Source organism: Eschrichtius robustus, chromosome 13, assembly GCF_028021215.1.
Source record: "Eschrichtius robustus isolate mEscRob2 chromosome 13, mEscRob2.pri, whole genome shotgun sequence".
Lineage (NCBI taxonomy): Eukaryota > Metazoa > Chordata > Mammalia > Artiodactyla > Eschrichtiidae > Eschrichtius > Eschrichtius robustus.
Window position 1 is genome coordinate 96,987,546 of NC_090836.1, and position 22,920 is coordinate 97,010,465.

The 22,920-nt window shown below is 41.3% G+C and overlaps 1 protein-coding gene across 1 annotated transcript in view; it reads right to left on the reverse strand.

Annotated features, from left to right (window-relative positions):
* Window positions 1-22,920, reverse strand: part of FAM227A (family with sequence similarity 227 member A) — a 94,416-nt gene that overhangs the window by 69,287 nt on the left and 2,209 nt on the right. Inside the window, 4 exon segments of the mRNA XM_068561979.1 lie at window positions 3,125-3,271; window positions 4,714-4,790; window positions 5,399-5,471; window positions 14,912-14,994. Coding sequence (XP_068418080.1) covers window positions 3,125-3,271; window positions 4,714-4,790; window positions 5,399-5,471; window positions 14,912-14,994 — 380 coding nt within the window.

The window sequence follows — 22,920 nt, forward strand, 5'->3', positions numbered from 1 at the left end:
AATTAGAACAGAATTATCAGTGAACTCAGAGAGGCAGAAAATTCAGGCTTCATTGTCCTAAACTGTGTCTTGAACCTTCCCTGACTCCAAAGCTGCTACCACAATAATATGTAACATTTGTTGAATGCTTGCCATGTATCAGGCACTGAGCTATGCCGTTCATTCTTTATCTCACTTTATTTTTCATCATCTCTGCTGTTGGTGCTGGATGATGGAACTGTTATCCCCAATTTATAGAAGAGAAAAATGAGGATAGAAAGGTTAGGATTCTTGCCTAAGCTTACACAGCCTGGGAGGCTCAAGAGCAGGCAGTCCTGGCCCCAGAGACATGGTAAGGCTGCCTCTCCTCTTACCATTAGGAGGAGCAGAGATCTCTCTCTTGCCCCCATCCTGGATGCAAAGGGAAAGACTCCTTGGCACTCCCTTCAAGCCTACAGAAGCGGGGGGCATGGTGCACTGATACACAAGCCACCCTAGTTAGCAAGGAGCTCTCTGAGCCCTGCTCTTGGCTTTGTCTTTTCCGCCATTCCTCACGTTTCCTTAGAGAGGCAGTATCGTCAGAGAGGTGGAGAGCACAGACTCTGATACCGCACTGCCTGGATTCTAATCCAGCTCTTAAGCTTATTAGCTGCGTGACCCTGAGCAATGTTATTGAAACTGTCTGTGCTCAGTTTCCTCATCTGGGAAATGGAGATGATGATGACGACAGTCTCTACCTCCAGGACTGCTATGAGGGTTAAATGAATGAGTGACTCACACAAGGAGCACACATACTCACTTAGAACAGTGCCAGGCACTTAGGCAACACTTGTTAAGAGTGTGCTAGTACTTTATTGTTTATTTATTCACACTCCTGCTTCCTTTCAAAAAGATTTCATTTCAGCTCTTCCACAGGTATTTATCGAGCACCTAGGTGCTCGGGATGTTGATGGAGAGTCCCTGCCCTGAAGGTGTTCACAGGTAAACAGACATTTGAGAGAAGGAATCCCAGGAGGAGGCAAGTAAAAGTTTGGGATGGCCCCCGAGCAGGATGGAAGAGGGTCCTTTTAAAGGCAGGGCACAAATCTACCTTGGGTTTCCTGGGAGCCAAAGAAAAGCAGAAACCAGCATCAGTTATAAGACTAAAAGCATTCCAGTAGATGCACAGTTTTTCTTGGGATTAAGGTCTAAGGAAAACCTTCCCCAGGGGACCTAAAAAATGGGACATTAAGTAGCATAGTATTCGCTGTCCTGGGGGCCACCCACACAGCAAATGGAACAAGAGCCCATGTGGCTGGGCCAGTGGGCCTATCAGGGGCAGCAAAGATGGCTGGGAGGTATCACAGGAATGGTGGATCTGTGAAACACACCATCCATTTCCAAAGGTCTTTCTTCCATTTTTAAATTATAGAAAAAGGAAGAAGAAAAAACTATAATCTTGTACACCTGAAACTAACACAACATTGTAAATAAACTATATTTCAATAAAAATTTTTTAAAAAACTACAATCTTATTACTCAGAGAATGCTAGTGATAGCTAGGTATAGTTTCACCCCAGATTTTCCTGTGTGTGCTTACGTAACATTGTATTGCAGAGTTTTATATACTGATGTTTTTCATTTAACAACATAGCATAGCATGTTAAAATACACTCTTCATAAATATTCATTGTAGTGGCTAAGTAGTCCATCATGTATAAACCAAAAATGACTGTACTGTTCTTCTATTATTGATCATTAAACTTTTCTAATAACATTGATAATAAAAACTATCATTTTTTGAGCAATTATGACTCACTAAGCACTGTGCTAAGTGTGCTTATGTATATTATCTTATTTAATTTTACAATAATACTTCAAGGTAGAGACTATTGTTATCCCTATTTTATAGGAGAAGAAACTGGAGCCCAGAGAGCTACTTAACCACCAAAGACATACTGCCCTCCAGTTCCCTGCTATCATAAGAACCACGTGGTGGACATCTTTTTACACTGTCCTGGAGAGAACGTGATGCTCTGAGTGCCTGCTGCCCCTCCACCTCTCTGATAAAGAAAGCAGAGCATCAGGCACCTGACCCCAGGGTGACCTCTGCCTGCCCTGGGGACCAGCACCTGCGGAAAGGCCGCTTACTGACTGCAGTCTATGCCAGAGCCCGGCACTGGAAATCCAGCAAACACCACTGTCATACTGGGCAGTGACTGGCTTAAACAGATCACTGCTCTTAGGAAGTCTGAATGCAAGATGGAACAGAGGTAGAGACACAGCCAGAGAGAGGGCAGCAGGGAAAAATCATGAAGAGGGGGAGAAGAAGGCAGAGAAGGGAGAGGGAGAGAGGGAGGAGGAGATGGGGGGGAGCAGGGAGAGGGAGAAAGAGGGAGGGATGCGGGTGTGGTGTGAAGCAGCAGTGAGAAGTACAGATAGAAGAGACTGAAAAGCTGGGTCCCAAGAATGGGGGTGGGGGTGACTAGTTAGGAGCTGAGGATACAATGTCATAGCTGCTTTGGGGACCTTGGAGTTGTGCCATCGTGAAGGGCGATGAGGCACAGCTGTAACGCTGCCGAGACCATTTACTGGGCCTCCTCCCCTCTCCACCCCTCCTCACAACTATCCCCCAGCTCCTGAGTGGCCAGCGTTGTCTCACACGCACACAGGTTCTTCTGGGCCTTCGAATTCTCCCTTCCTTCCTTCCTAAGGAACCCAGTGTGAACTGCTCTCCAAGTGGGTGACTCACCCCAAGGGGTACCACAGGGTATGGGAAGCAAATATTCTAACTAATGTCTAATTAAGAAAAAAAAGAAATTAAATTGACCAATATACAACATTGTGACTGACAACAGAACACATATATCATTTATAAAGAAACATATATCATGAGGGTGTGAACTCAAAATGTTGTGCTAATAGGATACGTGATCAGAACAGTTGCGAGACCAGAGGTCTGGGAGAAAGGATGTAGGTTTTGGAGGAAACGTGGGCCTGACATCTAATCTCAGCTCAGTCACTTGCAAACTGTGTGGCCCTCACCAACTTAATTGCCACCACTCTTGGTTTCCTGGTGTGTAAAACTGGGACCGCTGTGTCTGCCGCGCAGGTTGGGGTGAGGCTGGCTGGATATCACAGAGGGGCTGCTGCTCTCTTTCCTTACCTTGCCACTAAGGGGGCTTCTCTCAGCCTGGATCACATTGCCCACCATGTCATAGAAGTCCACCCCATTTGGAAGGTTGTTTGGCTTAGAGTCGTCAAACTGTGGATACTGGTACAGCTCTGCCAGCATATTTTTGTCTGCTGTTTTCTGAAGAAAAAAGCAGAATATGAAAATGGGGTCCATCATTTTGACAGTTTAAAACAATACAGTATCTGCTCCTTTTTATCATGGAGACAATATAACAACCTTATAGACAGAGTGCGTTATAGAGTGCGTTCATGATCCCAGCACCCCTTACCAAACACCTATATACATTATTTCCACTTTCCCTTTCTGGCTTTGAGCACATGTATACAAATATGTATGTTACTTCAATCATTTTAGAATACATATATGTACACACACACTTTTATGTCCTGCTTTATCCACTTAACTTTAGATTTTTCACACTGTTACACTGTCTTCAAATTTATCATTTAAAATAATGTATCTTGTTAACAAGATTGCTTTAACTTAACTACTCACCGATCACTTCAAATTAATATTATTTATTAGTAACTGGGAGCATACGGTTCACCCCTTTGGGGTTATTTATTTAGTATGAATTTCTCAAAATGGCACTATTAGATCAAAGGATACAACTATCCCTATTGTTCTTAACATGTACATTAAATGGATTTTTAGAATAAAAATAAAATGTGACTATAAAAAATGTAAAAATACAGAAAAGTAGAAAGAGGAAACCAATTACCACCACCCAAAGGCACCTACTAGAAACATTCTAAGGGACTGAGTTCCTCTCTAACTGGGCTATGGCCTTGACAATGGAAGAACTCAGTGATTAACTGCTTTGACTCTGAGTCAGATGTCAGCTCCCCCATTTACTAGCTGTCCTGCCTGGGACAGGACATTTAAATGCGCTCAGCCACCATCATGGGTAGTATGACAGTTTCAGTGCAGACCGTCAACCATCGGGCTTTATGCTGTGTGGCTAAAAAGTGAAAAAAGGATAACGTGTTCTCCAGCATTTCAAGGTTTGAATACACACGAGCTGGGTAGTTTAAAGAGCCAGCTTAGGAGGATCTTAACCGGGGCGGCTGTACGGCGGGGCCAGGCTGTGGTTGCAGAGGCAGCAGAGAGAGCCTGGCCGCAGGTCCGAGGATCTGAGAGGGAAGCAGGGCTCCGCCACCGAAAAGCTGCCTGATGCTGGACACGCCCTCTGACTGCTCCTGTCAGCGTCCTGGGCTAGCTGCAGTGATCGACAAAACCAGCACTGCTGTGGGAATGCGCCCCGTGGAGCTGCGCAGCACAGTGGCTGTGTGAACTGAATCTGAACTCATTGTTTCTAAGGGCAAACATCTTCTGAGTTCTAAAAATAAACAGACAAATGACCTCTAGAACACTCCTCATTCTACCTTTTTGAGGCGTTATGAGAAATTCCAGCATTATTAAAATACTTTAAGATTCTCTAAAAAGGGAACTCTGCCATTTTCCTGCGTAATCACCATCCAGGTTGCCAAGTTTCCCCTCCCTGGGAATAAAATCTAGTCCATGCCCAGCAGAAACAGACTGAGCAATAGATCCCTTACCCTTTTGATAATGAAAGATTTGACATTCCTGGATTCTGAGCCTTTGCAAATACACTGAGATTTTCTTTCGCTCTTTTCTGCAGAAGTATGGAAGAAGAGAAATAGGATGTGAGTAACCACGGGGTCTGTCCACTGCTGTGTGGTAATCATACCTGTGATTTTTCATTCAACCTGAGCAGTCAGATGACACGCACACTATTAGTCTCCCTAGATCCCACCTGGGTTGCTGACTTCCTAAGATTCCCCTCATTTGATTAGACTGCTTGAGCCAGAGAAGCAGCCAGGAGGAGTAGATAAAACGTGGGCTTTGAAGTCAGGCTGGGGAGAATCCAGGACCTGCCGCGGACAAGCTGTGTGGCTTTCGGCAAGTTGTTCCCTTACCCCCAAGCCTATTCTCTCATCTATAAAACACTTTCTACGGCACCCACCTCACAGGTAGGGGGCATTAGGAACCTTTCACAGGGGGATACGTATGAAAGCACCTGGTGCAGTGTGTCCCATACAGGTCGTTTGATGTTGCCCCTCCCTCCTTCCTTGCCCAATGCCAAGAAGTCAGATTAAAGGCTCTTTCAGAACAGGCTAAAAATATCCTCATCTGAAACTCCAGACTCCGACTCAATTACATTTTAGATACTAAAAAACCAAACCCCCCAAAAACACCATCAAGGCTATGAGAAAGTTTTGCCTCTGTCTCCCAAGCCGCCGCGACTTCTCTCTCCTTTTAAAGCCTTCTTCTCCATCTCATACTTCTCAATTGCCTTCAAAAACCAAAAAAGAAATGGGGTTTTAGGGGTTAGTGCAAATCTTAGAGGAGGGCAGGGGTCAGGGAGTAGGCTGTGCAAAAGGCCTGGAGCAAGGATCATGGCAGGGCCTTGCTGTCTCCCACTAGGTGGTAGGGCCTTGGTGGCCGTCTGTGTCACTGACCTCATCTCCCTGAGTGTCACCACCGATATGTCCCCCACCCCCACGCTCTCTCACCTGCCCCTCCTCCTGGCTACGCTTCTGAAGAGTACAGGATTGGGAACAGAGTTCCGATCATGGCTCCACGGGTTACAAGCTATTGTTTGACCTCTGTAAAGGGGGATAATAATACCTGCCTCCCAGTGCTCTTATAAGGATGGGATATAAAGAATTTAATACGCTTTAAAACACTAGCACAGAGGCTTTCAGATAGGAGCTGCTCAATAAAGGGTAACCATTATTATTATTAATCATCACACCCCTGGCCTCTCAAGAGATTTCTCTTAATCTCTGACTCCTCTTCCCCCCAGCCCTGCCAATAAGGGAGGAAAGGAAAATGAAGGTCAGTGACCCAGCAAGTTGTACTGATTGTCAACCAGCCCAGCGTTGAGCTTGGGTAACAAAGTTAAAGTATGATTATGTCTTCACCACCCTCAAGGAATTTACAGTCTATTCAGAGAACCAAATCAACATACGTGTAACAATTAAGTCCTACACTGCTATGTTTAGGATTCAAAGGAGTAAGATCGGCATGGGCTGGAGCAGTCACAGAGGACTGGCCAGAAGTGGCGGGGCACAAGTGTTGGGAATACGAGGGATGCGGCATCTCTCCTTAGCTTGATAAACCGTGAAATGCCCCTCCAGCCTTCCCCCGCCTTTCTCCTGAGCTGGCAGCCCCGGCCTGCACGATGAGCTAAAGGTACTGGAATGTGCGCAGGTGTGTGTGCGTGTCAGGGAAGGGGTCACACTGCTAAGCCTATGCATCAACACTATCACTCCAATTAAGTACACCAGAGAAGGCATGATGGATGAATGAATCGGACGGGTGTGTGTCAATACAGCCATGTCTTTGATACCTGCCAGGATGTCACTGTAGCTGATATTGTCAGGGCCCGGAAGGATGGACAAGATTTGCACGGAGAAAGAACAGAAAAGATAGTTGAACGCCGGAGGAAAAGCAAGTTTTAAGGCAAGAATGATGAGACCTGAGTTTGCATTTGAGACGACAGAAGGACCTACAGGTGGGGCTGTTCCCTGGGAAGGCAGCTCCCAAACCTGGCTGATGACCAGCCTTGCTGCGGAAGTATTCAGATATACAGATTCATTAGAATCTGGAATAAACATCCAATCCAAGGAATAAACATCATTCCTTATCAGGTTCTGAATTGTTTATTTATTGTGGCCCCCGAGTTGCTCTCTATTTAAATTTAAAAAACAATAAATATTTTACATGGTACAAAATCAAATACGGTAAAAAGTCTCCTCCCTACTGCTCACCCAAGACCCTTAGTTTCTTGCACAGCTTTCTATAGATATTCTGTACTTATTCAGATGAGAGCATACACGGCACACAGGCCTGTGCCTGGCTCTTTTCACTTTTAGTTTTTAAAAAGCTCCCAGGGGAGTCTGATGATCAGCTAGGTTTAGGTATCACTGCTCTAGGTAGCCAGGAATATGAGACTGAAATACAGGTGAGAAGCTAGAATTTGCAAACATATCATTCATTCCACGAATCTTCCCTGAGCACCTACTAAAAGCCAGGTGCCGGGCCAGTGTCCAAGAGAAGATGCAGCCGTGAGCAGTGAAGCCCGTCTCTGCCCTCCGAGGGCTCAGAGACTAGCAGGGAGAAGCCGGTGATTATGAGGTGATCGGTGCTGCTGTGGGGAGAGACAGGATGCCAGGAGGGCGCCCCGAAGGGGCACCTACACTGGTCTTGGGGTGAGGGTGCAGGGAAGGCCTTTCCAGAGGCAGTGGCCTATCGGGAGAGGAAGGAACACGCCTACTGCTGGAGTGAATGGTGAAGCTGTGACGGTGGGTGAACAAGCTCGCAAAGGAAGGAGACTGGAAAGAAGAGCTAGGCAAGTTCACAGCCAAAGTCTGGGGGGGAACCCACATTTAGGGCATGGGAGAAGGAATAGAAATAGGACATGGCTGTGGGGGACGTCGGCGGGGGAGTGTCTGGGTCTCGGAAGGAGACGGCTCACTCATTTGCTAGTACAGCTATTAAACACTCCTTATGCACCAGGTACGTGCTAGGCGCCATCTGGTAGGGCAGCGTGGAGCCTGGTGCTGACGTGGGAGAAGCAGCCATGAAGTCAAGGCCTGATGGATAAAGGGCAGGGCACACCGCAGCCAGCAGAGGTTGGGCAGGGTAGCCCAGGGGTGGGCTCTGGTGGCAACAGGCAGTCAGCATCTGCCAGATCTGACCAGCTGCCTGCACAGAGGAGCAGGAAGGATGCTTCCTCCAGGTCACGTGAGGATCCACAATTGCTCCTGCCAGCCCTGTCCTGGTTCCGAGTGGCAATGAAGAACACCAAGGAGCTGTGCCGATGCTGGGCAGCCTTGAAAAGCCACCAGATCCTGCTACTGGGAGGATAATCTCATTCATTTTCCTGGTTCTAAAGTTATCTTTAAAAAACCCACAGAACTGACATATAAATACATTCTTGTTGTAAAATACCCAAACGTTACAGAAGTAGTCAGAGTAAAAACAGTTTACCCCCTTCCATCCCACTCCCTTTCCAGAACTGACTCCATCTGATATACATCCTTCCAGACTTCTCCCCTGCACATTTATACATATATAATGTCCTTCTTGTGGGCCAGGCACTGATCTAAGGGTTTTCAGGAGTCTTAACTCGTCCAGTTCTTTCAGAGATAATACATCTATGAGGTAGATATGTTATTAATGGTATCACTATTTTACAGGAAACTGAGACTCATAAAGGTTAAATAATTTACCTAATGTCACAGTGTGAGAAAACAGTAAAGCAGCAGGAATTTAAACTCTGACAGTCTTATTTTGTGCCTCTGGTGCTATACCCTCATGCACACATACAGAGATATAAGGTTTTTTACATGGAATCATTCCAAATAGTGTGTGTGTCTATTTTGCTTTTATTTACAACTCAATTCTAGAATGTGTTCAACAGTGGGGTAGGGGAAACAGAAGCTCATGGTGTCCTTTCCACTTCAGTGAAGAATGCCTTTACTTCTGTGAAAAGTAACTTGACTGTATTTACCAAGATTTTAAATTTCACTTCTAGGGCTCTAGCTTGCAGAAATGTTTGCAAATGAGTCCCAAGATACATATACAAAAATATTCACATGTTCACTATGATGAAAATACCACTGAAATACTCATCGATAGGGAAGAGTTAAATTAATTATGCCATATCCAACTTTTCGAATACTATGCAGTTACGAAAAGAATGGGATCAGTCAACAGCACTGACTTTGAAAAATCTCCAAGAGGTATTTATGCTAAAAATAAATAAATAAATGAATGAATAAATAAGAAAAAAACAAAAGCAGCTTCCAAAACAATATTTATGGTATGATCCTGATTACATTAAAAAAGAAAACAATAACCCTAAATGTCTATACTGTATATTTCTAATGTATTTTTTAAAAGTTCTGGAAGGATACACACCACATAACTAGCAATGGTTACTTCTAGGGAGGGATCTAGGGCTGGGAGGGAAAGTGACTTTCACTGTTTACTTACATATTTGTAGATACTTGAATACTTTAGAATAAGCATGCATTACCTTGCTATTTAAATTTTTTTTAATAAAAGAAAAAAATTGTTGACTCAAGAGCTAAACTGGCCCAAAAATCAGTACTGGAAAAGCCGAGGTGAGGGTAAAGCTAAAAACTGTGGAGGCAAATCACCAGGTTCAGGACCCTGGGCCAGAGGAACTTGGTGGAGAGCAAGACGCCAGGTAGGAAGGGGTGCGGAAGTTTAGGTGGAGTGAACTGGCAGGAAGTAAAGGAGCAGGGTTAAGACAGACCGAAGAAGCAGAGAGAAGGGATGGGAGAGAAGGAGGGCCAGGGAGCATGGTGGACTGAAGATCAGGCCAAGTGAGAACCCACAGAGAAGGTCCTCCCAATCTACAGAACTGCACTGCCAACAAATGACTTGGGTCCTCATCTAGTCTGAGTCTCTCTCATTGTGTTTGGAGACATAGTCAGTAACATAAATGAGTGAAGCTGGCCGAGCGTAAGACCATGTGGCAACCAACACTTTGTCGCCATATCAGGAGTGGCAGGGAGTGGTGGGGACTGTGGCGACCTGGAGACCTCACGCTCTGATAAAGAGAGCCACTGCTGTTCTGCTCCAGCTGATGACCCCACGTGGAAGTGCAGAGGAAACGTAACCATTCTTAAATATCCCATATAGCATTTTGTCTTCCCTCAGGAGACAATAATTTACCAGAGCCTAACCCACCTGGGGGAGGGGAAATACCCAATTCTAGCACCATTTAGCTATCTTGTCCCACCCAAGCGGGCGGAAAAAACTGAGAAGCAATGGTGAAGTCCACAGTCCAGAGGTACCAAATGTTCATCAAAAGACTGAGACCCAACCATAGGACTACAGAACACTCCCCCCCAACCCTCACACCCACCACCTCATCACTGAAGGCCTATTTACTGCAGTTCCTTTTACCCAGTACATCATATCTACCTTTCAACAAAAAATTACAAGGCATACTAAAAGGCAAAAGGCACAGTTTGAAGAGCGTAAACAAGCATCACAACCAGAGTCAGACATGGCAGAAATGTTGGACTTACCAGACCAGGAATTTTTTTTAATTATGATTACTATTCTAAGGGCTTTCACAGAAAAAGCAGAAAACATACAAGAACAGAAGGATAATGTAAACAGAGAGATGAACATTCTAAGAAAGGGTCCAAAACAAATGCTAGAGGGGATTTCCCTGGCGGTCCAGTGGTTAAGACTTCGCCTTTCAATGCAGGGGGTGCAGGTTCGATCCCTGGTTGGGGAGCTAACCTCATGCCTCGCGGCCAAAAAAACAAAAACATAAAACAGAAGCAATATTGTAGCAAATTCAATAAAGACTTTAAAAATGGTCCACATCAAAAAAATCTTTAAAAAAAAATGCTAGAGATCAAAAACACTGTAACAAAAAGGAAGGATGCCTTTGACGGCCTCATTAGTTGACTAGACACGGCTGAGGAAAGAACCTCTGAGTTTGATGAAATGACAATAGAAACTTCCAAAACAGAAAAGCAAAGAGAAAAAAAAAGACTGAAAAAAAGAACCCCAAAACAGAACAGAATATCCAAGAACTATGGGACAACTATTAAAAAGTGTAACATATGCATAATAGGAATACCAGAAGGAGAAGAAAGAGAGAAAAGAACAGAAGGAATATTTGAAGCAAAAAATGACTAGAAAATTTCCCCAATTAATGTCAGACACCAAAACACAGATCCAGGAAACTCAGATAACACCAGGTAGGATATATGCAAAAAACTAAAACGAAAACGAAACCCATAAAACTACACCTAGGCATTTCATATTCAAACTTTAGAAAGTCAAAGATAAAAATCTTTAGCGACCTTCCTGGTTGTCCAGTGGGTAAGACTCTGTGCTCCCAATGCAGGGGGCCCAGGTTCAATCCCTAGTCAGGGAACTAGATCCCGCATACATGCTGCAACTAAGAAGTCCTCATGCTGAAACTAAAAGATCCCGCATACCACAATTAAAGATCCCACATGCGGCAACGAAGATCCCACGTGCTGCAACTAAGGCCTGGCGCAGCCTAAATAAATATTTAAACAGAGACAAAAAAAAAAAAAGAAACAAAAATCTTGAAAGAAGCCAGAGGGGGGGAAAATACCTTACCTATAAAAGAGCAAAGATAAGAATTACATCCGACTTCTCAGAAACGGTGCAAGCAAGAGGAAAATGAAGTGAAATATTTAAAGTGTTAAGGAAAAAAACCCTGCCAACCTGGAATCCTGTACTCCGCAAAATTATCCCTCAAAAGTGAAGGAGAAATGAAGGCTTTCTCAGACAAACGAAAACTGAGGGAATTTGTTGCCAGTACATCTGCCATGAAAGAAATGCTAAAAGAAGTTCTTTAGAGGGAAGGAAAATGATACAGGTCAGAAACTTGGATCTACATAAAGAAAGGAAGCACATCAAAGAATGAATCAGTGAAAGTAAAATAAAAAATTTTGTTTTTTTATTCTTAATTGATCTAACAGATAGCAGTTTGTTCAAAATAATAGTAGCAATGAGTGTGTATATACATATACACACATACACAAGTGAAATGAAATGAATGATGGCAATGATACAAAAGACAGGAGGATGGAATTAGGAATATTTTATTATTATAAAGTATTTGCATTACCCGTGAAGTGGTATAGTAATATTTGAAAGTGGACTTAGATTAGTTGTAAATGTATATTTTAAACTCCAGGGCAACCACTAAAAAAAGTACAAAAAGTACAAAAAGAAGTATGATTGATATGCTAAGAAAGGAGAGAGAATAAAACCACATAAAATGCTCAATTAAAACCACAGAAGGCAGAAAAAGTTTGGAAGACAAAAATAGGAAAAAAGGGGACTTCCCTGGTGGTCCAGTGATTAAGAATCCGCCTTCCAGTGCAGGGGACGTGGGTTCGATCCCTGGTCAGGGAACTAGGATCCCACACGTCACAGGGCAACTAAGCCCACGCACCGCAACCACTGAGCCCATGCACCACAACTAGAGAGAAGCCCACGTGCCACAACAAAGAGCCCGCGTGCTGCAACTAAGATCTGACACAGCCAAAAAATAAAAATAAATTAAAAATAAATAAATATTTAAAAAATAGGAACAAAGAACAGGCCAACAAATAGAAAACAGAACAAATATAGTAGATATTAATCCAACTATATCAATAATCACTTTAAACATGAAAGGTCTAAATATGCCAATTAAAAGACAGAGATTGTCAGAGTAAATCCAAAAACAAGATCCAAAATACTTTGTCTATAAGAAACCCATTTTAAATATAAATAAATATATAGATTAGAAGTAAAGGGATGAAGAAAGATATACCATACCAACACCAATAAAAAAAAAAGTATATTTCACTTAGAGCAGACTTCAGATCCAGGAAAGTTATCAGGGATAAAGAGGGGCATTATATAATGATAAAGGGGTCAATACACCAAGAAGACTTAACAATCTTAATGTGTATGTGCCTAACAACAGAGCATCAAAATATATGAGGCGAAAAAAGAATTGCATGGACAATGAATCCACTGATGAATCTACTATAATAGTTAGAGACTTTAGTACTCCTCTGTTAGAAAGGGACAGATCCTGCAGACAGAAAGCTAGTAAGAAAATAGCTGAACTCAACAGCATCATCAATCAACTGGATATGTGCCCTTTCCTATAACCAACAATGAACAAGTGGAATTTGAAATTAAAAACACAATACCATTTACATTAACAAAAAAATGAAATACTTAGGTATAAATCTAATAAAATATGTACAAGATAAAAATAAGAAAAACTACAAAACTGATGAAAGAAATTAAACAACTAAATAAATGGAGATATTCCATGTTCACAGATGGAAAGACTCAATATTGTCAAGACGTCAGTTCTTCCCAACTTGATCGATGCAATCCCAATCAAAATCCCAGCAACTTATTTTTGTCGATATTGACAAACTAACTCTAAACTTTATATGGAGAAGTAAAAGACCCAGAATAGCAAACCCAGTACTGAAGGAGAACTGACACTACTTGACTTCAAGACTTACTTACTATAAAACTACAGTAATCAAGACAGCGTGGCATTGGCCAAAAGAACAGACAAATAGATCAATGGAACAGAATAGAGAGTCCAGAAATAGACCCACATAAACAAAGTCAATTGATCTTTGACAAAGAGGCAAAGGCAATACAATGGAGCAAAGATAGACTTTTCAACAAATGGTGCTCAAACAACTGTACATCCAAATGCAAAATAACGAACCTAGACACAGACCTTACAACTTTCACAAAAATTAAGTCAAAATGGATAACAGACCTAAATATAAAACTCCTAGAAGATACCTAGATGAGAAAACCTAGATGACCTTGGGTTTCGCAATGACTTTTTAGATACAACATCAGAGGCATGATCCATGAAAGAAACAACTGATAAGCTGGACTTCATTAAAATTTAAAACTTCTGCTCTGCAAAGGACAATGCCAAGAGAAAAAGAAGACCAGCCACAGACTGGAGAGAATATTTGCAAAAGATACATTTGATAAAGGACTGTTATCCAAAATATACAAAGAAATCTTAAAACCCAACAATAAGAAAACAAACAACTCAATTAAAAAATGGGGCAAACACCTCAACAGACACCTCACCAAACAAGATATACAGATGGCAAGTAAGCATATAAAAAGATGTTTAATATCACGTTATGAGAGAACTGCAAATTAAAACAATGAGGTATCACAGTATACTGGTTAGGATGGCCAAAATCCCAAACACTGACCACACCTAATGCTGATGAGGATGTGGAGCAAGAGGAACTCTCATTCACTGCTGGTGGGAATGCAAAAGGGCACAGCCACTTTGGGAGACAATTTGGCAGTTTCTTACTATACTAAACATACTCTTACCATATGGTCCAGGATTCATGTTCCTTGGTATTTACCCAAATGAACTGAAAATATATGTCTACACAAAACCCTGCATACGAATGTTTACAGCAGCTTTATTCAAAATTGCCAAAACTCAGAAGCAACCAACATGCCCCTCAGTAGGTTAACAGATAAATAAACTGTGGACATCCAAACAACAGAATACTATTCAGTGCAAAAAAGTAATGAGCTATCAAGCCATGAAAAGACATGGAGAAACCTTAAGGACATATTACTAAGTAAAAGAAACCAATCTGAAAAGGTTACATACTTTATGATTCCAACTCCATGACATTCTGGAAAAGGTAAAACTAAGGAGATAGCAAAAGATCAGTGGTTGCCAAGGACCGGGGGGGAGAGAGGGATGAACAGCAGCACAGAGGATTTTTAGGGCAGTGAAACTATTCCATATAATACTATAAGGGTGGATAAATACCATTATACATTTGTCCAAACTCATAGAATGCACAGCACAAAGAGAGAAACCTAATGTAAACATGGGCTTTGGGTGAATGTGATGTGTCAATTTAGGTTCATCAATTATAATAAATGTTCCACTCTGGTGATGGGGAGGTTGTGCATGTGTGGGGACAGGGAGGGGTATGTGGGAATTCTGTACTTTCAGCTCAATTTTGCTATGAACCTAGAACTTCTCTAAGAATAAAGTTTATTAATTTAAAAAATATATCTTTGAGACTTCTACTGTGCAAATGTGCTTTCAAATAAGTAGAGGGGCCTCTAGGGCCCTTCCTTCCTGGGAGCCTTGCCTCAGCACTCATAACTTACCAGGCTGTGCACCAACGGGTTGGGACTCAGATCTGTGTCAGCAATCCCTTGGTTCACCTGCTGTATGGAGCCAGTGCGCCAGGCTGGGAGGTGAGTCTGTTAAGGAAACTTCCTGGGTGATGACTACACACAAATAGAACAGGATGGAGAGAGCCTGGAAAGAACAGCAGCTCACTGCCTTTCTGTGCTGTCTTTTTTTTTTTCCCCCATAGTTCACTTATTTATTTATTTATTTAATTTTTGACTTTTATTTTTTTTATACAGCAGGTTATTAGTCATCAGTTTTATACACATCAGTGTATACATGTCAATCCCAATCGCCCAATTCATCACACCACCCACCACCCCCACCGCCCCCTGCCGCTTTCCCCCCTTGGTGTCCATACGTTTGTTCTCTACATGTGTCTCAATTTCTGCCCTGCAAACTGGTTCATCAGTACCATTTTTCTAGGTTCCACATATATGCGTTAATATACGATATTTGTTTTTCTCTCTCTGACTTACTTCACTCTGTATGACAGTCTCTGGATCCATCCACGTCTCAACAGATGGCCCAATTTCGTTCCTTTTTATGGCTGAGTAATATTCCATTGTATATATGTACCACCTCTTCTTTATCCATTCGTCTGTCGATGGGCATTTAGGTTGCTTCCATGACCTGGCTATTGTAAATAGTGCTGCAGTGAACATTGGGGTGCATGTGTCTTTTTGAATTATGGTTTTCTCTGGGTATATGCCCAGTAGTGGGATTGCTGGATCATATGGTAATTCTATTTTTAGTTTTTTAAGGAACCTTGATACTGTTCTCCATAGTGGCTGTAGCAATTTACATTCCCACCAACAGTGCAAGAGGGTTCCCTTTTCTCCACACCCTCTCCAGCATTTGTTGTTTGTAGATTTTCTGATGATGCCCATTCTAACTGGTGTGAGGTGGTACCTCATTGTAGTTTTGATTTGCATTTCTCTAATAATTAGTGATGTTGAGCAGCTTTTCATGTGCTTCTTGGCCATCTGTATGACTTCTTTGGAGAAATGTCTATTTAGGTCTTCTGCCCTTTTTGGATGGGGTGGTTTGTTTTTTTTAATACTGAGCTGCATGAGCTGCTTATATATTTTGGAGATTAATCCTTTTTCTGTTGACTCGTTTGCAAATATTTTCTCCCATTCTGAGGGGTGTCTTTTCGTCTTGTTTATGGTTTCCTTTGCTGTGCAAAAGCTTTGAAGTTTCATTAGGTCCCATTTGTTTATTTTTGTTTTTATTTCCATTACTCTAGGAGGTGGATCAAAAAAGATCTTGCTGTGATTTATGTCAAAGAGTGTTTTTCCTATATTTTCCTCTAAGACTTTTATAGTGTCCAGTCTTACATTTAGGTCTCGAATCCATTTTGAGTTTATTTTTGTGTATGGTGTTAGGGAGTGTTCTAATTTCATTCTTTTACATGTAGCTGTCCAGTTTTCCCAGCACCACTTATTGAAGAGACAGTCTCTTCTCCATTGTCTATCCCTGCCTCCTTTGTCATAGATTAGTTGACCATAGGTGCGTGGGTTTATCTCTGGGATTTCTATCTTGTTCCATTGATCTATGTTTCTGTTTTTGTGCCAGTACAATATTCTCCTGATTGCTATAGCTTTGTAGTATAGTCTGAAGTTAGGGAGTCTGATTCCTCCAGCTCCATTTTTTCCCCTCAAGACTGCTTTGGCTATTCAGGGTCTTTTGTGTTTCCACACAAATTTTAACATTTTTTGTTCTAGTTCTGTAAAAACGCCATTGGTAATTTAATAGGGATTGCATTGAATCTGTAGATTGCTTTGGGTAGTATAGTCATTTTCACAATATTGATTCTTCCAATCCAAGAACATGGTATATCTCTCCATCTATTGGTATCATCTTTAATTTCTTTCATCAGTGTCTTATAGTTTTCTGCATACAGGTCTTTTGTCTCCCTAGGTATTTTATTCTTTTTGTTGCAATGGTAAATGGGAGTGTTTCCTTAATTTCTCTTTCAGATTTTTCATCACTAGTGTATATAGGAATGCAAGAGATTTCTGTGCATTAATTTTGTAAACTGCAACTTTACCAAATTCATTGATTAGCTCTAGTAGTTTTCTGGTGGCATTTTTAGGATTCTGTATGTATAGTATCATGTCCTCTGCAAACAGTGACAGTTTTACTTCTTCATTTCCAATTTGTATTCCTTTTTTTTTAAACATCTTTATTGGAGTATAATTGCTTTACAATGGTGTGTTAGTTTCTACTTTATAACAAAGTGAATCAGTTATACATATACATACGTTCCCATATCTCTTCCCTCTTGCATCTCCCTCCCTCCCACCCTCCTTATCCCACCCCTCTAGGTGGTCACAAAGCACCAAGCTAATCTCCCTGTGCTATGCGGTTGTTTCCCACTAGCTATCTATTTTACGTTTGGTAGTGTATATATGTCCATGCCACTCTCTCACTTTGTCACAGCTTACCCTTCCCCCTCCCCATATCCTCAAGTCCATTCTCTAGTAGGTCTGTGTCTTTATTCCCGTCTTAGCCCTAGGTTCTTCATGACCTTTTTTTTTTTTTTTCCTTAGATTCCATATATGTGTTAGCATACTATATTTGTTTTTCTCTTTCTGACTTACTTCACTCTGTATGACAGACTCTAACTCCATCCACCTCACTACAAATAACTCCATTTCGTTTCTTTTTATGGCTGAGTAATATTCCATTGTATATATGTGCCACATCTTCTTTATCCATTCATCTGATGATGGACACTTAGGTTGCTTCCATGTCCTGGCTATTGTAAACAGAGCTGCAATGAACATTTTGGTACATGACTCTTTTTGAATTATGGTTTTCTCAGGGTATATGCCCAGTAGTGGGATTGCTGGGTCGTATGGTAGTTCTATTTTTAGTTTTTTAAGGACCCTCCATACTGTTCTCCATAGTGGCTGTATCAATTTATATTCCCACCAGGAGTGCAAGAGTGTTCCCTTTTCTCCACACCCTCTCCAGCATTTATTGTTTCTAGATTTTTTGATGATGGCCATTCTGACTGGTGTGAGATGATGTCTCAGTGTAGTTTTGATTTGCATTTCTCTAATGATTAATGATGTTGAGCATTATTTCATGTGTTTGTTGGCAATCTGTACATCTTCTTTGGAGAAATGTCTATTTAAGTCTTCTGCCCATTTTTGGATTGCGTTGTTTGTTTTTTTTGATATTGAGCTGCATGAGTTGCTTGTAAATTTTGGAGATTAATCCTTTGTCAGTTGCTTCATTTGCAAATATTTTCTCCCATTCTGAGGGTTGTCTTTTCATCTTGTTTATGGTTTCCTTTGCTGTGCAAAAGCTTTTAAGTTTCATTAGGTCCCATTTGTTTATTTTTGTTTTCATTTCCATTTCTCTAGGAGCTGGGTCAAAAAAGGATCTTGCTATGATTTATGTCATAGAGTGTTCTGCCTATGTTTTCCTCTAAGAGTTTGATAGTGTCTGGCTTTACATTTAGGTCTTTAATCCATTTTGAGTTTATTTTTGTGTATGGTGTTAGGGAGTGTTCCAATTTCATACTTTTACATGTACCTGTCCAGTTTTCCCAGCACCACTTATTGAAGAGGCTGTCTTTTCTCCACTGTATATGCTTGCCTCCTTTATCAAAGATAAGGTGACCATATGTGCGTGGGTTTATCTCTGGGCTTTCTATCCTGTTCCATTGATCTATATTTCTGTTTTTGTGCCAGTACCATACTGTCTTGATTACTGTAGCTTTGTAGTATAGTCTGAAGTCAGGGAGCCTGATTCCTCCAGCTCCATTTTTCGTTCTCAAGATTGCTTTGGCTATACGGGGTCTTTTGTGTTTCCATACAAATAGTGAAATTTTTTGTTCTAGTTCTGTGAAAAATGCCAGTGGTAGTTTGATAGGGATTGCATTGGATCTGTAGATTGCTTTGGGTAGTAGAGTCACTTTCACAATGTTGATTCTTCCAATCCAAGAACATGGTATATCTCTCCATCTATTTGTATCATCTTTAATTTCTTTCATCAGTGTCTTATAATTTTCTGCATACAGGTCTTTTGTCTCCTTAGGTAGGTTTACTCCTAGGTATTTTATTCTTTTTGTTGCAATGGTAAATGGGAGTGTTTTCTTAATTTCACTTTCAGATTTTTCATCATTAGTGTATAGGAATGCAAGAGATTTCTGTGCATTAATTCTGTATCTTGCTACTTTACCAAATTCATTGATTAGCTCTAGTAGTTTTCTGGTAGCATCGTTAGGATTCTCTATGTATAGTATCATGTCCTCTGCAAACAGTGACAGTTTTACTTCTCCGTTTCCAATTTGTATTCCTTTTATTTCTTTTTCTTCTCTGATTGCCGTGGCTAGGACTTCCAAAACTATGTTGAATAAAAGTGGTGAGAGTGGACATCCTTGTCTTGTTCCTGACCTTAGAGGAAATGCTTTCAGCTTTTCACCATTGAGAATGATGTTTGCTGTGGGTTTGTCATATATGGCCTTTATTATGTTGAGGTAGGTTCCCTCTATGCCCACTTTCTGGAGAGTTTTTATCATAAATGGGTATTGAATTTTGTCAAAAGCTTTTTCTGCATCTGTTGAGATGATCATATGGTTTTTATTCTTCAGTTTGTTAATATGGTGTATCACATTGATTGATTTGCGAATATTAAAGAATCCTTCCATCCCTGGGATAAATCCCACTTGATCATGGTGTATGATCCTTTTAATGTGTTGTTGGATTCTGTTTACTAGTATTTTGCTGAGGATTTTTGCATCTATATTCATCAGTGATATTGGTCTGTAATTTTCTTTTTTTGTAGTATCTTTGTCTGATTTTGGTATCAGGGTGATGGTGGCCTCATAGGATGAGTTTGGGAGTGTTCCTTCCTCTGCAATTTTTTGGAAGAGTTTGAGAAGGATGGGTGTTAGCTCTTCTCTAAATGTTTGATAGAATTCACCCGTGAAGCCATCTGGTCCTGGACTTTTTTTTGTTGGAAGATTTTTAATCACAGTTTCAATTTCATTACTTGTGATTGGTCTGTTCATATTTTCTATTTCTTCCTGGTTCAGTCTTGGAAGGTTATACCTTTCTAAGAATTTGTCCATTTCTTCCAGGTGGTCCATTTTATGGGCATAAAGTTGCTTGTAGCAGTCTCTTCGGATGCTTTGTTTTTCTGCAGTGTCTGTTGTAACTTCTCCTTTTTCATTTCTAAGTTTATTGATTTGAGTCCTCTCCCTCTTTTTCTTGATGAGTCTGGCTAATGGTTTATCAATTTTGTTTACCTTCTCAAAGAACCAGCTTTTAGTTTTATTGATCTTTGCTATTGTTTTCTTTGTTTCTATTTCATTTATCTCTGCTCTGATCTTTATGATTTCTTTTCTTCTGCTAACTTTGGGCTTTGTTTGCTCTTCTTTCTCTAGTTCCTTTAGGTGTAAGGTTAGATTGTTTATTTGAGATTTTTCTTGTTTCTTGAGGTAGGCTTGTATAGCTATAAACTTCCCTCTTAGAACTGCTTTTGCTGCATCCCATAGGTTGTGGATCATTGTGTTTTCATGGTCATTTGTGTCTAGGTATTTTTGATTTCCTCTTTGATTTCTTCAGTGATCTCTTGGTTATTTAGTAACGTATTGTTTAGCCTCCATGTGTTTGTGTTTTTTACGTTTCTTTCCCTGTAATTCATTTCTAATCTCGTAGCGTTGTGGTCTGAAAAGATGCTTGATATGATTTCAATTTTCTTAAATTTACTGAGGCTTGATTTGGGACCCAAGATGTGATCTATCCTGGAGAATGTTCCATGTGCACTTGAGAAGAAAGTGTAATCTGCTGTTTTTAGATGGAATGTCCTATAAATATCAATTAAATCTGTCTGGTCTATTGTGTCATTTAAAGCTTCTGTTTCCTTATTTATTTTCATTTTGGATGATCTGTCCGTTGGGGTAAGTGAGGTGTTAAAGTCCCCCACTATTATTGTGTTACTGTCAATTTCCTCTTTTATAGCTGTTAGCAGTTGTCTTATGTGTTGAGGTGCTCCTAGGTTGGGTGCATATATATTTATAATTGTTTTATCTTCTTCTTGGATTGATCCCTTGATCATTATGTAGTGTCCTTCCTTGTCTCTTGTAACATTCTTAATTTTAAAGTCTATTTTATCGGATATGAGTATTGCTACTCCAGCTCTCTTCTGATTTCCATTTGCATGGAATATCTTTTTCCATCCCCTCACTTTCAGTCTGTATGTGTCCCTAGGTCTGAAGTGGGTCTCTTGTAGACAGCATGTATATGGGTCTTGTTTTTGTATCCACTCAGCAAGCCCGTGTCTTCTGGTTGGAGCATTTAATCCATTCACGTTTAAGATAATTATCGATATGTATCTTCCTATGACCATTTTCTTAATTGTTTTGGGTTTGTTTTTGTAGGTCCTTTTCTTCTCTTGTGTTTCCCACTTAGAGAAGTTCCTTTAGCATTTGTTGTACAGCTGGTTTGGTGGTGCTGAATTCTCTTAGCTTTTGCTTGTCTGTAAAGCTTTTGATTTCTCCATCAAATCTGAATGAGATCCTTGCCGGGTAGAGTGATCTTGGTTGTAGGTTCTTCCCTTTCATCACTTTAAGTATATCATGCCACTCCTTTCTGGTTTGTAGAGTTTCTGCTGAGAAATCAGCATTAACCTTATGGGAGTTCCCGTGTATGTTATTTGTCATTTCTCCCTTGCTGCTTTCAATAAGTTTTTCTTTGTCTTTAATTTTTGCCAATTTGATTACTATGTGTCTCGGCGTGTTTCTCCTTGGGTTTATCCTGTATGGGACTCTCTGCGCTTCCTGGACTTGGGTGGCTATTTCCTTTCCCATGTTAGGGAAGTTTTTGACTATAATCTCTTCAAATATTTTCTCTGGTCCTTTCTCTCTCTCTTCTCCTTCTGGGACCCCTATAATGCGAATGTTGTTGCGTTTAATGTTGTCCCAGAGGTCTCTTAGGCTGTCTTCATTTCTTTTCATTCTTTTTTCTTTATTCTCTTCCGCAGCAGTGAATTCCACCATTCTGTCCTCCAGGTCACTTATCCGTTCTTCTGCCTCAGTTATTCTGCTATTGATTCCTTCTAGTGTAGTTTTGATTTCAGTTATTGTATTGGTCATCTCTGTTTCTTTGTTCTTTAATTCTTCTAGGTCTTTGTTAAACATTTCTTGCATCTTCTCGATCTTTGCCTCCATTCTTTTTCCAAGGTCCTGGATCATCTTCACTATCATTATTCTGAGTTCTTTTTCTGGAAGGTTGCCTATCTCCACTTCATTTAGTTGTTTTTCTGGGGTTTTATCCTGTTCCTTCATCTGGTACATAGCCCTCTGCCTTTTCATCTTGTCTATCTATCTGTGAGTATGGTTTTTGTTCCACAGGCTGCAGGATTGTAGTTCTTCTTGCTTCTGCTGTCTGCCCTCATCTGGTGGATGAGGCTAAGAGGCTTGTGCAAGTTTCGTGATGGGAGGGACTGGTGGTGGGTAGAGCTGACTGTTGCTCTGGTGGGCAGAGCTCAGCAAAACTTTAATCTGCTTGACTGCTGATGGGTGGGGCTGGGTTCCCTCCCTGTTGGTTGTTTGGCCCGAGGCAACCCAACACTGGAGCCTACCTGGGCTCTTTGGTGGGGCTAATGGTGGACTCTGGGAGGGCTCAGGCCAAGGAGTACTTCCCAGAACTTCTGCTGCCGGTGTCCTTGTCCCCACGGTGAGCCATAGCCACCCCCTGCCTCTGCAGGAGACCCTCCAACACTAGCAGGTAGGTCTGGTTCAGTCTCCCCTGGGGTCACTGCTCCTTCCCCTGGGTCCCGATGCGCACACTACTTTGTGTGTGCCCTCCAAGTGTGGAGTCTCTGTTTCCCCCAGTCCTGTCGAAATCGTGCAATCAAATCCCACTAGCCTTCAAAGTCTGATTCTCTAGGAATTCCTCCTCCCGTTGCCGGACCCCCAGGTTGGGAAGCCTGACGTGGGGCTCAGAACCTTCACTCCAGTGGG